We start from the raw sequence: 14,278 nt of genomic DNA on the forward strand, positions 1-14,278 counted from the left end.
CAAAATGGCTGTCTGGGAGGCCTTACAAATAGCTGTGAAAAGAAGAGAAGCGAAAAGCCAAGGAGAAAAGGAAAGATACAAGCATCTGAATGCAGAGTTCCAAAGAATAGCAAGAAGAGATAAGAAAGCCTTTTTCAGCGATCAATGCAAAGAAATAGAGGAAAACAACAGAATGGGAAAGACTAGAGATCTCTTCAAGAAAATTAGAGATACCAAGGGAACATGTCATGCAAAGATGGGCTCGAAAAAGGACAGAAATGGTATGGACCTAACAGAAGCAGAAGATATTAAGAAGAGATGGCAAGAATACACAGAAGAACTGTACAAAAAAGATCTTCACAGCCCGTATATTCACGGTGGTGTGATCACTCATCTAGAGCCAGACATCCTAGAATGTGAAGTCAAGTGGGCATCACTACGAACAAAGCTAGTGGAGGTGATGGAATTCCAGTGGAGCTATTTCAAATCCTGAAAGATGATGCTGTGAAAGTGCTGCACTCAATATGCCAGCAAATTTGGAAAACTCAGCAGTGGCTGCAGGACTGGAAAAGGTCAGTGTTCATTCCAATTCCAAAGAAAGGCATGCAAAATAATGCTCAAACTACCGCACAATCGCACTCATCTCACACGCTAGTAAAGTAATGCTCAAAATTCTCCAAACCAGGCTTCAACAATATGTGAACCGTGAACTTCTAGATGTTCAAGCTGGTTTTAGAAAAGGCAGAGGAACCAGAGATCAAATTGCCAACATCCACTGGATCATGGAAAAAGCAAGAGAGTTCCAGAAAAACATTTATTTCAGCTTTATTGACTATGCCAAAGCCTTTGACTGTGTGGATCACAATCAACTGTGGAAGATTCTTCAAGAGATGGGAATACCAGACCACCTGACCTGCTTCTTGAGAAATCTGTATGCAGGTCATGAAGCAACAGTTAGAACTGGACATGGAACAACAGACTGGTTCCAAATAGGAAAAGGAGTGCATCAAGACTTTATATTGTCACCCTGCTTATTTAACTTATATGCAGAGTACATCATGAGAAACGCTGGACTGGAAGAAGCACCTGCTGGAATCAAGATTGCCGGGAGAAATATCAATAACCTCAGATATGCAGATGACACCACCCTTATGGCAGAAAGTGAAGAGGAACTAAAAGCCTCTTAATGAAAGTGAAAGAGGAGAGAGAAAAGTTGGCTTAAAGCTCAACATTCAGAAAACGAAGATCATGGCATCTGGTCCCATCACTTCATGGGAAATAGATGGGGAAACAGTGGAAACAGTGTCAGACTTTATTTTGGGGGGCTCCAAAATCACTGCAGATGGTGACTGCAGCCATGAAATTAAAAGATGCTTACTCCTTGGAAGAAAAGTTATGACCAACCTAGACAGCATATTCAAAAGCAGAGACATTACTTTGCCGACTAAGGTCTGTCTAGTCAAGGCTATGGTTTTTCCAGTGGTCATATATGGATGTGAGAGTTGGACTGTGAAGAAGGCTGAGCGCTGAAGAACTGATGCTTTTGAACTGTGGTGTTGGAGAAGACTCTTGAGAGTGCCTTGGACTGCAAGGAGATCCAACCAGTCCATTCTGAAGGAGATCAGCCCTGGGATTTCTTTGGAAGGAATGGTGCTAAAGCTGAAACTCCAGTACTTTGGCCACCTCATGTGAAGAGTTGACTCATTGGAAAAGACTCTGATGCTGGGAGGGATTGGGGGCAGGAGGAGAAGGGGACAACAGAGGATGAGATGGCTGGATGGCATCACTGACTCGATGGACGTGAGTCTGAGTGAACTCCGGGAGATGGTGATGAACATGGAGGCCTGGCGTGCTGCGATTCATGGGGTCTCAAAGAGTCGGACACGACTGAGCGACTGAACTGACTGAACCTAGTACATTTCATGTGAAAATAATTGAATAAAGGTTTTAGTTAACCTCAATCTTAATATGAGTGACAATATGATGTGGATGTGACTCCCTGCCCCTGCTGAAAAAAAAGCATAACATAAAACATCCTTCCATTTGCCTAAAGAAAATAATCCAGTCAGCCTAAAATGCCTTATTAGGTTGTACTGGTAGAAATAGCTGTGTTCATAATAAGATAGATAATACTAAGAATAGTCAGACTTTTATCTGGATTATATCACTCACTGCTCCTTGCAGTTGGAAGCTTGGGTTTTAACCACTGGACTGCCAGGGAAGTCCTGTTTTGTTAACATTTATCTCTTCCTCCTTTTCCGCTTAACTTTCAGATAGAGTGCAATGGAATTCTCTAGGCCAGAATACTGGAATGGGTAGCCTTTCCCTTCTCCAGGGGATCTTCCCAGCCCAGGGATTGAACCCAGGTCTCCCGCATTGCAGGTAGATTCTTTACCAGCTGAGCCACAAGGGAAGCCCAAGAACACTGGAGTGGGTAGCCTATCCCTTCTCCAGAGGATCTTTCCTACCTAGGAATCGAACCGGGGTCTCCTGTATTGCAGGAGGATTCTTTACCAACCGAGCTATGAGGGAAGCCTTAATAGAGTCAGTGTATTACAGCATTTTGAGTATTGGAGGAAACTTGGAGAAGCTCTAGTCAATCTTTTTTTAAAATGAGAATATAGACCCTGGAAAATTGTGATTCAGTAAATTAGTGGCCAAGTCAGTACTAGAATCCAAATTCTACATATACTAGTACCATATTATGTTGTATTTGTACCTAGCACATAGTAGGTGTTGTTACTTTTGAGAATTGAATTAATATGATTATATGCTCCTGTCTCTGAAGAGTAGCTTATCTCTTTGTGTTCCTTGTTAGTTCCAGTATTCCCTCTTTCTACAACTCATTTAAGGCTCATTCATGAATCCATAAAGTGTTTGTTAGACAGCTGTGTACAGAGCAACTTTTTATGTGAAGTTTTGTGTTTCCTACCTGTGCATAAGAAGTTTAAATTCTTGATTTTTAAATTAAGCTAAACTTTTTTATTATAAAAGTAATATTTTATCCAAATTTTAAACTGTTTTGCTTTGAGTTTATTTTTAGTATTCAAGTTATCATCTAGAAGGAGCTTTTAAAGGACATAGCTATCGGTTTTGTGGTAGTACAGAAATGGAAATGATGTTTAAATTATCAAAAATCAAAGCCATGGTATGCCATTTCAACAGAATGTTAGGTTTGTACTTTGCTTGAAGGAGAATGGAATCTTCATGTTTTGTCATTATATCAGAACTAAATGCAACCCATGTGATGGAAGATACCAGAAGAGGAAAGATAATCAGCAGGTCATTTTTCGGTCGTCTTCTATGAAGAAATCAATAAAAGATGAGATGTTGGGTGGAACAAGATTACAGAGAAGTATGCAACCAACCTAACTTGCTCCTTTAGTAGCAACGGTCTAACTAGGTTTTCTGGTTGAACTGGACATTGCTGACATATTGCTAATCTAACAACTGTTTATTAACTGTTTCAAATGGAAAGGATTAGAAATGATCCCAAAGTCAGTTCCACTGAAAGAAGAATCCAACTTTGAAAATAATGAATAAAATATTTTTGGTGTACTGTACCATCTTTATGCACAGTATTTTCAATAATTGGTTTTTTTTTTTTTTGGTGGACAGAAAGCAAAAGTATAAATGAAATACTAGAACATTGTTAAATGCCTCTTTTGTCTACCTTTAGAATTCATTTTGCTTTATGATTAGTTACAAATTGATAACAGATAAAGATTCGTAATACAGGGTCTGCTTCATGACTAATCCTTTAAAATACTGCACTGGGAACGTGTGAACAAGGGTAATTAGGTGGTTCAAAAGGAAGTGCCTAATTCTTATTCAGAATTTAGTTATGACCTTTAATAACATAGGGTCATAGCTAATGAGAAAGTAACATTGGCACTTTTTATTTAATCTCAAAAAGCACTCAGTCTACAATACTTATTACTGTTGCTTGATTATTTATCTTTCTCAGTGTATGGTCCCTTCCTCTGTGGTGGAACTAGTGTTCTTATACAGGCACACACAGTCTAATGTGTGTGTGTGTGTGTGTGTAAAATCTTAAATATCTGAGAAGAGATTAAGTTGAAATGTGTTCTTATTGAATGGTAAGGACCTCTTCTTCCTCCCTCCCCATTCCCCTACTGTGTTCGGAGAACACTGGAAGCCAGTCTTATACTGCCAAACCAGGAGGTTGAGGGATTCCTTTCTGCCAAAATTGATCAGATCAAAGGAAAAAAAGGAATCCTCATGATAGTTAAGTTTCCTGCCTGATCATCCTGGAGTGAAGTATCCTGGTCTGGTCACTCACACAGTTCATCTGATCATCTTTGTCATCTTACTAGTAGATACGAGGCTTCCTGGGTGGCTCAGTGGTAAAGAATCCGCCTGTGATGCAGAAGACGCAGGAGACGCTGCAAGTTTGATCCCTAGGTTGGGAAGATCCCCGGGAGGAGGGCATGGCAACTCACTCCAGTTTTCTTTCTTGGAGAATCCCATTTACAGAGGAGCCTGGTGGGCTACAGCCCATAGGGTCGCACAGAGTGGGACACAACTGAAGTGACTGAGCACGCGCTTACTGTTAGATATAAATGTACAGCTAGAGATTTCTTCCTGCTCAAGGAGAACATCAAGCCTGAGAGGCAGAGACCAGAGAAAATAGTAAGAAAGAACTCAAACTATAGAGACAATGCAGGCAGCTGAAGAAAACAACAATGTCAAACACCCAATTTATTTATATTCTCAAGAGAAAAGAAGATAACTAAATTCATGGAAAATAAGAACAAGATGTAGAAGGAATAGAAAAGATATGTGCAGCAAACAGAAACAACTCATAGAAATTAAAATTTTGAAAGAAGAGTTAGAAGATAAAGTTTAGGAAATCTCCCAGAAAATGGAGCTAAAGACAAGAGATGTAAATGCAAGAGGAAAAAGAAAATAGCGCAAAAGAGAATTAGACAGTTTAGGAAGGCCATAATCTAAATAATAGACATAAAAGAGAACGAAGTCAAAGGAAGATTACTGTAGGAAATCTTCCCAGGACTGAAGGATGGGCATACATCGCTAAATGTAAAAATTAAGCCATGGTCAGTTCATACAGTTAAAAACAAAACCATGAGAAACTTCTATGAGGGATATATAGATAACTGAAAGATTGCCCATCAGAAAGATGTCAGGTTTCTTAAGATGATGAGGAAAGCCTTACAAAATTCTGACGCAACATACGTTCTCGTCTGGAATTCTGTACTGAGCCAAGCTCACTTGTTAAGTATGAGTAAATGAAGATATTTTTAGACAATACAAGGGATTTTTAAAAAGTGTACTTCCCATGCCCTCTTTTCAGGAAGTTACTGGGGGAAATACCCCACTAAAAAGAGAAAATCCAGAAAGGAAGAAGTGAGATCAAGGAAACGAGGTCCAACACAAGTGACAAGGGAATTCCCAGGATAAGTTAGAGGGAGATTCCATCACCACAGTTTTGTGCCAGACCAAGAGATCAAGCAGTTCAAATTGGAACTTAATGGAGGGTTTTAGGAAGTATATTTTGAAGGAGGAAATTAAAACAGAGATTTACCTGATAGAGTTGAATATGTTGACAGGAAAGTTGCACTTTAGCAGTTTGCAGATGAATTAACTATTACTTCATAGAAAATTAAGCAAATACAAAAATGGTACAGTTGTTAACTAGAAATAAGGTCATACAAAAAATAAACAGTAATCATGATGTACTTTTGGCTCATCTGTGAATATTATTTACAGCCATAGTAATAATGTAAACACCAGCAATTAATTCAACCAAAAATGATGATGGAGAGGTGGAGGTAGGGACTTCCTGCTGGTCCAGAGGTTAAGACTGGGCTCCCAGTGCAGGGGGCCTAAATTCCATCCCTGGTCAGGGAGCTAGATCCCACATGCCACAACTAAGAGTTTGTATTCTGCAACTAAAAATCTTGCATGCTGCAAGTTAAAAAAAAAGCAAAAAAGATTTTGCATGCCGCCCACAACTAAGACCCAGAAGAGCCAAATAAATGAATAAATATTTTTAAAAAGAAAGATGGAGGTAGAGGAGATGTAACAGATCTAAATCGTTACCTTTTAATAGGAAACAATTTTTAAATTTAAAAAATTAGTTATTTTAAATAACTCTAAAAGACTTTCTATATAGTAGAAATAGGGGGGGAAATGCCAGAAGAAACAGCTAAAAAGACTTGAAAATGGTTGCCTTAAGGATGTGAAAAATGGTGGTAGGGCAAGGGACATGTTTTCCTTCTAAAATTTTGACTTTTAAAACTGTATATATTTCTATCTGATTAAAAAGATTCATTTTAGAAAGATGTCCCTCACAGAATGCTCTCTATACAGAATAGGTACATTTCTCAGACATTCTGAATTCCTTAGGATTCTGAAAACTATCATTTGGGCATGTAGAGTTAGCGCAGTGCTGTCCGAGAAGGCAGTGATTTCTAGTAGTAGCAGTGGTTGATGTTATCCTTAGTTATAAATATTCATTTTGTTACAGTGCTAACAAATGGGGATTTTAAACACATGAAAGATTCAAATACACTGCGTTTCAACATTTCAGATGTGTTTAGTTTACCTCTGTTGTCAGCACTGTACACTGTGAATTGACTGCTCCATACTTCTCTGAAGTTTTTGGTTTGAGTAATAGATAATAGATAAAACTTCAGATATTTGTGTTTCCCACCCTCTTTTACTTGATTTTTTAAATACTGCATGCTAATTACAGACCTTAAGATTATGCAGAAGCTGCTCCAGTAGTAGCGATAGAGCCTCATCTTTCACTATATCTGATTATAAGGTGCAGTGGTTAATTTGAATCCAGAAGTTTTCTTTTATCTTAACCACCAATTTTTTTAAGGCTAAAATGTTGAAGCTTAAAGTTGAGATTGAATATTAAATAAGTTGATCTTTTTTCCTAACTAAAAGGCATGTGGTTTGTTTTCTCTAAAAGACAATAGCATCGTATAAAAGTAAGTTTGGAGTTGAAGTAGTTGTGTAACATTCAACAAATTTCTTAACTTTTGTAGGGCTCAGTTTTTCCATGTGTAAAATGAGGACAGTAATTATGATTAATTATGCATCCTGTGATAACAAAACCAAAAATTATACCTATGTCATTAACTTTTTTCTTTTGATGATCAGTCAGAAGATTTAATTTTATGTGAGTTGTCAATGTACTCTTCCATAGAAATAGAGCAATAATCCATCTGTGCTACATTTAAATCCTTACATCCATAGAGTTAGGACAAAAGTTGTGAGAAGTTTATGGTTGATTTTTGTTTGTGTTTGACTTAGGAGAATGGAATTGAATTGAAATAGAAAGACATTCTGTTTTGAAAACTTTATTGTGCTTTCTCTGCAAAATGAAATATATTTAACCAATGTCAACTTAAATTTATTTTTAACCTATAATCTTTGAAGCATAATTCATGTTATTCTCTAAGAGCGGAAGCTTACTTAACTAATACAGTGCTTTTCTGTTGAAATCTCTGTTCCTTTTAAAATAAGTAATAAAAAAAATCTTTAAAACTATTTTATACTCTTAGGACAGGTTAAATAGTAGGGAGAAATTGACATAGTAATTATTTAACCTCTGATAGCAATCTAAAGAAAGATATATTTATAGGATTTGGGGTAAAATTTGTTTTTAAGGTCTACATTATATCTTTGTATGAACATAAGAACTTGGGAGTTCGTTTGGAGTTATTTTTTAGTTATATGTATAACTTAACCCTGTAGAATCCATCCCCACCGTTTGTTTCGGTATGACTTTCTAATTTTGTTCATCATTCATTGTCAAGGCATTATTGTTGGGCCTTAGTGTTAGAAGCTGAAGGTAACATGACCTTGTACCATAGAGGCCCTCAGTCTGATCATGGAATTGTTTGTATAAAAATAAAACTGTAGTACAGCAAAATAAGTGCCAGAATAAAGATATGAAAAATGACCTGTGAGAGTAGTGAAAAGAGAATCATTTAGTTCTGCCAGGCCTAAAAGGCAAGGATGACAAAAGCTGAGCTTTGAGGAAACCAGGCCAGAGAAGGGTAGGGGAAGGGCTCATAGTTTTTTGATTAACCACCTGTATTGCATTTAAAGCTCTTTATACGCTTGTTTTTCTGTTTTTCTTGACTGTTTTGTAATATGTAGGTAACTTCTAGATGATTGGCTTGAAATGTATGTCATTTCAGGGAGTGGTCATAAATTAGGAAAGCCAGTTTAGCTTTTGTGTTACTGGAATTTGGGATGAGGCCTCCCTGATGGCTCAGTGGTAAGGAATCCGCCTGAGAATGCAGGAGACACAGATACGGGTTCCGTCCCTGGGTTGGAAAGATCTCCTAGAGGAGGAAATGGCACCCCACTCCAGTATTCTTACCTGGGCAATCCCATGGACAGAGGAGCCTGGAGGGCTACAGCCCATGGGGTTGCAGAGTCAGATGCGACGGAGCACACACGCACCAGTGTGCACAACAGTTGGGAAAATAGAGAGCAGATGGTGAGCTTACATGTGTCTTTCACCCTGGCACCTTCTGTCAGTGATGGTGAAGTCAGGATTCTGCTGTTGATAGCTGTTAAGATCTTGGGTCATATTTTCCTTTGAGTTTCATTTTCCTCAACTTTAAAATGAGAGAATTGGTATACATTGATATTTCCTGTTGGTGGTCTCTTAGTATTAAAAGTTGGGGGAAAAGGAGAAAGAAATTTGGGAACAGAGAGTTAAACAAAGTTAGATTTCTTTACTACAGGCTTATGGATTTTGACATGTGGATTAAATTCCTGGACTTTTTAGCTGTACTTATGGGATCTTAATTTCCACATGAGGGATTGAACCCAGGCCCTCAGCAGTGAAAGCAGAGTCCTAATCCCTGGGCTGACGGTGAATTCCCAATTTCTGGACACTTTAGCCTACCTTTGCCAATAGAGTCGATAGTATATTTCCAGTTTCATCCTAATGGTTTAATGAAAGATCATGGGATTTAAAATTACACGTATCTGGGTTTGAATCCTGGTTGATATTTATTATAGTAGCTAAGTGGCCTTAGGTAAGTTATTTAACCTTTCTTAACTAGTTTCTTCACTTGTAAAGCAGGAAGGGTAACACCTTGTGGTGGTGTAAAGATTTAATGACAATCCATATGAAAATATCATATCTATCTGGTATATAGTGGGTCAAAAAAGGTATAGTTTAAGCCCTATAAATCCCCAAATTAGTGTAGAATACAGTATTGTCTATAATGTCACAGTATTTGTACCATGCCTACATCTGGTGCTTGAGGTGGATTGTTTATGTCTTTCACATGTATGTATATAATTTTCCCCAAGAAAACAAATTTTCTTGAGGGCTCATTATCTTTTGCCATCCACATAGCACTCAGTACTCTCTTGGAGACTTAGTAAGTGCTTGGTAAAGACCTGACTTTTTCATTATAACAGTAAAATGAGGTGAGATATAGTTTTACCTCATGTCTGCTTTATTTTACAGCTTTCATAACCCTAGGTAGAAGTTAGTGGATTTATGAACATTAATTTTAATTTTATTTGTTTACTTACTTTAAATGGTTAGATTTTAAGTTTGAAATAACTAGAATTGACTGTAACGGAACTGGCCTTTGTAAACAAAACATAAAGATAAAATGTTATAATAAAGTATCATTTAATGTTGTAAATTATGTTATTGGAATACTAATGTTTCACATTTTGTTTTGTCTCTAAGCAAATGGTTATGAGCCTTAGAGTTTCTGAACTCCAAGTACTGTTGGGCTACGCTGGGAGAAACAAGCACGGACGCAAACACGAACTTCTCACAAAAGCCCTGCATTTGCTAAAGGCTGGCTGCAGTCCTGCTGTACAAATGAAAATTAAAGAACTCTATAGGCGGAGGTTCCCCCAGAAAATCATGACGCCTGCGGACTTGTCCATCCCCAACGTACATTCAAGTCCTATGCCAGCAACTTTGTCTCCATCTACCATTCCACAACTCACTTATGATGGTCACCCTGCATCATCACCGTTACTCCCTGTTTCTCTTCTGGGACCTAAACATGAACTGGAACTCCCACATCTTACATCAGCTCTTCACCCAGTCCATCCGGATATAAAACTTCAAAAATTACCATTTTATGATTTACTGGATGAACTGATAAAACCCACCAGTCTAGGTAAGATTATTCTGTAATGGTTATTTGGTTACTATTGGAGGATACATTTACACTTTTGAGTTTGAATGTAACCCAGATTATCATTCATAATGAATTTTATATTTGGTAGTAGCATCCAGATGGTAATAAGAATCTTTCAGTTTTAGACAAAATCAAATGTATATAAGCTGTCTTTTAGATAGGAAAAAAGTATATTCAGGTCTTCAGGGATGGGTGCTGACACCGTGAATGTTAAAAACTTAAGTATAATATTTTAGATTGTTGATTAATATTTTATAGTAACCTTTACAAAATCAAAGCCCAGTAATTACTGTCAGTCTCTGAATTGTTTTTAATTTTTAAGGGTTGATGACATCTAAAATGACTTGATATTTTTGATTATTTAAATGAGTAAATGGTTTAAATTATTATAAAAGGAGATGTGAGCTTTGATGTGTAGTATTTCAATTTCAGTTGACTTTTTCAAGTGAATATGTGTGTTTTACAGGTACACACATGATCATGGTTATATAATACTAATAAACACTTAAAATTTCATGTACTATGTTTTCCCATTGTTTGGTCAGTGTCTAATATATTAATAGAATTCAATGTATTAATCAACTAGAAGTTTTAATTTCTGTATGCTCCCTTACTTTATTTAAGGTAGAAGAAAACTGACTCTGTTGGGATCTCTGATACATTCAGTGTAATACGTTTAAAATATCAGACTTCCAGATGCTGGTTTGTTGTTAAAAATCAGTGATTGTCAAACTGTGGCTGGAAAGGCAAATCCTGCCTGCAGCCTGTTTTGGTGGATCTGAGCTAAGAACTTTTTTATTTTGATATTCCTAAAGGGTTGTAAAGTAAAAACAAAGACGAAGAAGAATATGCACCAGAGATCATGCATGTCTGCAGAACCTTAAAATATTTACTGTCTGGCTTTTACAGAAAAAATTTGTCAATCCCTGTTACAAATCAGTAAACATTTCAGTTTGGGGGATTGATAAGTGTTGAATTTTGAGAACATTTACAGAAATTCTTGAATTAGGAAATGTTTGTTTTAAATTATATTTAGCAGAATACATGAATAAATTAAGATTATAGGAGTCATTTTCAAACAACATGAATTTTATCACATTTGTAAAATAGCCGTTAATAAGGAAACACTTGTTGAGAACCTGCTGTAAACTTCTAAAACTTATACACGCTCATTATAAAAAGTGAAAGTGCCAAATTCCGTTCCTCATTAGCAGTTGAGTGTGTATGCATAGATAAGGACGTTATGTTTCTCGTGTTTAAGAAGGAGTCATATTGTACATAGTATTCTGTGACTTGTTTGTTCCTCTCTTTGTCTTACTAATATGGTATAGACATTTCTCCTTGTTCATCTTCCCATTTTTGTTGGAGGCCGTATATACACATGGGCTTCCCTTGTGGCTCATCTGGTAAAAAATCCGCCTGCAATGTGGGAGACCTGGGTTGGGAAGATCCCCTGGAGAAGGGAAAGGCTACCCACTCCAGTATTCTGGCCTGGAGAATTCCATGGACTGTGCAGTCCATGGGATCACAGAGTCAAACACAACTGAGCGACTTTCACATCACATGTATATACATACACGTGTATATAATGTGTATGTGTACATGTGTGAGCATGTGTATATATAGTAGCTCATTTCTTATTAAAGACTGTTAATTCTGTGTTCTAAATAAGTCCTTTATTGAAAGACTTATCTTCTAGTTTTTCGCTGCCAAAAACACGGTTAATAATTAGCATATCTTGTTTTCAGTTTCACTAATATGAATTTCAGGTACCAGAGTGAATAGATGATGTTTACATACATGTCTGTTAAATTTTGTTATGACAAGTAGAAATGCAAACTGGATATACATTATGGTTATATTGAATAATCTTTTAAATAAATAAAATTGAGCATTTAAATTATTGATATTTAACTGAGGTACTTTGCTTAAGTGTATATGTTATATGCTCACTTCTAATTGTCTACATTAATTTTTTATGCCTTTGTAGCTTAATATCTTGTTTTATTACTTCAGGATACTTTATCCTTATGAACTTTTTAGTGTGTAAAAATAACAGGTAAACATCTGGTTTTCCCCTAAAAAGATATTAGAAGGAGATAGTTCATAAGAAGTTACCTTAAAGCTACAGATAGCTTTTGCTATCTTTCTATATAATATTTTCTTCTTAATGACTTTTTTAAGAGTAGTCAGTGAATTTTAAATAATACTTCTCTCTTTACGCTTCATCTGAAAAGTTATAGAATGCTTTAATGGAGTGTTTTCATGTAACAGTTTAAGAACAGTGTCATAAAGTTTTACCCATTCTTGAAATCCAATAAGTAAACCCTTGCATTTACAAAATTGACTGAAGTGCTAACATATTTCCCATAAGGTTTATTTAGTTGAACTTTCTTTGTGTTTTTGAGCTTCATTATTTGCACATTCTGGTGAGTGAATGTGTGCTATCTCAAATTTGCTTGTAAATTCAAAATCACTTCTTGCAACAGTTGCATAGCCATTTAGAGACATGCACAGAGCTGCAGAAAACTTGAGTTTGCTGATGGGAGCATTCAACCTGTGGTTAACTAGGTGGTTCTTGTCTCCTTGTTTTCTGCTCTCATAAACAAATGTCCTCTTTGCACTCTACTTAATGCTACAGTTTTTGCATTTCGGTGCTTTTTGTTGGTGATCACATTGTTTAAAATGGCCCCCAAACATAGTGCTGAAGTTTTATCTATATTATTCTGAAATGCAAAAAGGCTGTGATGTGCATTATGGAGAAAATAGACATGTACAGTTTTGCTCAGGCATGAATTACAATGCTGTTGGCAGTGAACTTAGTGTTAATGAATTATCAATATATATCAAATACTGTCTTTAAATAGAAACACACAGAAAACAAGGTTAGATATTGATCAGTTGTTGAAAATGTTGTGATCAGAGGCTTATAGGAACTTAACCCTGTATTTCTCCTAGGAGCAATGGTTCAGTATTCACTAACTCATTGTTTGTGATGACTTCGTATTAATAGAACACCAGACTTTATGAATGTGTGCGTTAGTTGCTCAGTCGTGTCTGACTCTTTGCAACCCAATGGACTGTAGCCCACTAGGATCCTCTGTCCATGGGATTGTCCAGGCAAGAATACTGGAATGGGTTGCCATTCCCTTCTCCCAGGGGATCTTCCTGACCCAGGGATTGAACCCAGCTCTCTTGCATTGCAGGCATATTCTTTACCATCTGAGCCACCAGGGAAGCCTGTCTTCATGAATAAATCCATTATTTTTGATATACACACAAAACGATAGGTGGTATAAAATTGCTTAGTGGGATGTAAATAGATTTCTAGTTTCTCACTCTTATCGTAGAAATAAAATAAAACAATTTGGTTATACATAGGAAGCTCGCCAGAAAGTGATTTGTGGGAGTTTATTGATCCAGTATTTGTGGGATGGAAATACTCAGAGACTCTGAAAAGATTGAAAAAAGATTCTGAGTAATCCGCAAGAGTTTAGAATGAACATATTTTAAAGCCCTGCTAACTAACAGAAACTATTGAAAAAAAAAGAATCTGTAATATTTTTGATATTGTTAAAAGACTTTCTCTGTACTTCATTAATTGAAGTGACTACCTCATTGTAGAATTCTGTTTTCTAAAGGATGGCTTTTGCTAGTAGGTTGTTTGTTTTGAATCTAGAAAACTATTTTCTGAAAAATTAAATGCCTTGCAGCATTCTCTTTCTTTCTCAACATACATACATTCAAAATCATTACAAACTCTTAAGAATTTAATTTTGACCTGTACTTAGCTAATTCATCATGATCATTTGAGTCCAGAATGTGATGAATAAATTTAATTTTTCATTTTTCCGCTTCCATTTTATCTGTAAGCACTAAATTTAGACAGAGTTTACGAGGTTCCAGTGTAAGTTGAATGTTTGTATTGTATGCGTGGTTCGTGTTTCTAACTAAAAACAATAGTTTTGGCATTCCCCTACTTTATTAGATAATTTTTATCCATTTTTATAATCATTTTATTTCTTTAACAGTAAGTAATTTTAAGGTCTTTCTTCATTTTGGAACACATATTAAAGAGAACTCTTTGATTGTCCATAGTAACTGGAAGA

The 14,278-nt window shown here is 36.3% G+C and overlaps 1 protein-coding gene across 2 annotated transcripts in view; it reads left to right on the forward strand.

Moving 5' to 3' along the window:
- The window catches only part of PIAS1 (protein inhibitor of activated STAT 1), a 128,704-nt gene that overhangs the window by 28,125 nt on the left and 86,301 nt on the right, over nt 1-14,278 (forward strand). Inside the window, exons 2-3 of one of the 2 annotated variants that reach the window (XM_060418890.1) lie at nt 3,207-3,334; nt 9,704-10,148. In XM_060418890.1, coding sequence (XP_060274873.1) covers nt 3,302-3,334; nt 9,704-10,148 — 478 coding nt within the window. In that variant the 5' untranslated portion in view covers nt 3,207-3,301. The remainder of the gene's footprint in view (nt 1-3,206; nt 3,335-9,703; nt 10,149-14,278) is intronic. The other variant, XM_015096836.3, reaches the window with a different exon arrangement.

This window comes from Ovis aries, chromosome 7, assembly GCF_016772045.2.
Source record: "Ovis aries strain OAR_USU_Benz2616 breed Rambouillet chromosome 7, ARS-UI_Ramb_v3.0, whole genome shotgun sequence".
Classification (NCBI taxonomy): Eukaryota; Metazoa; Chordata; class Mammalia; order Artiodactyla; family Bovidae; genus Ovis; species Ovis aries.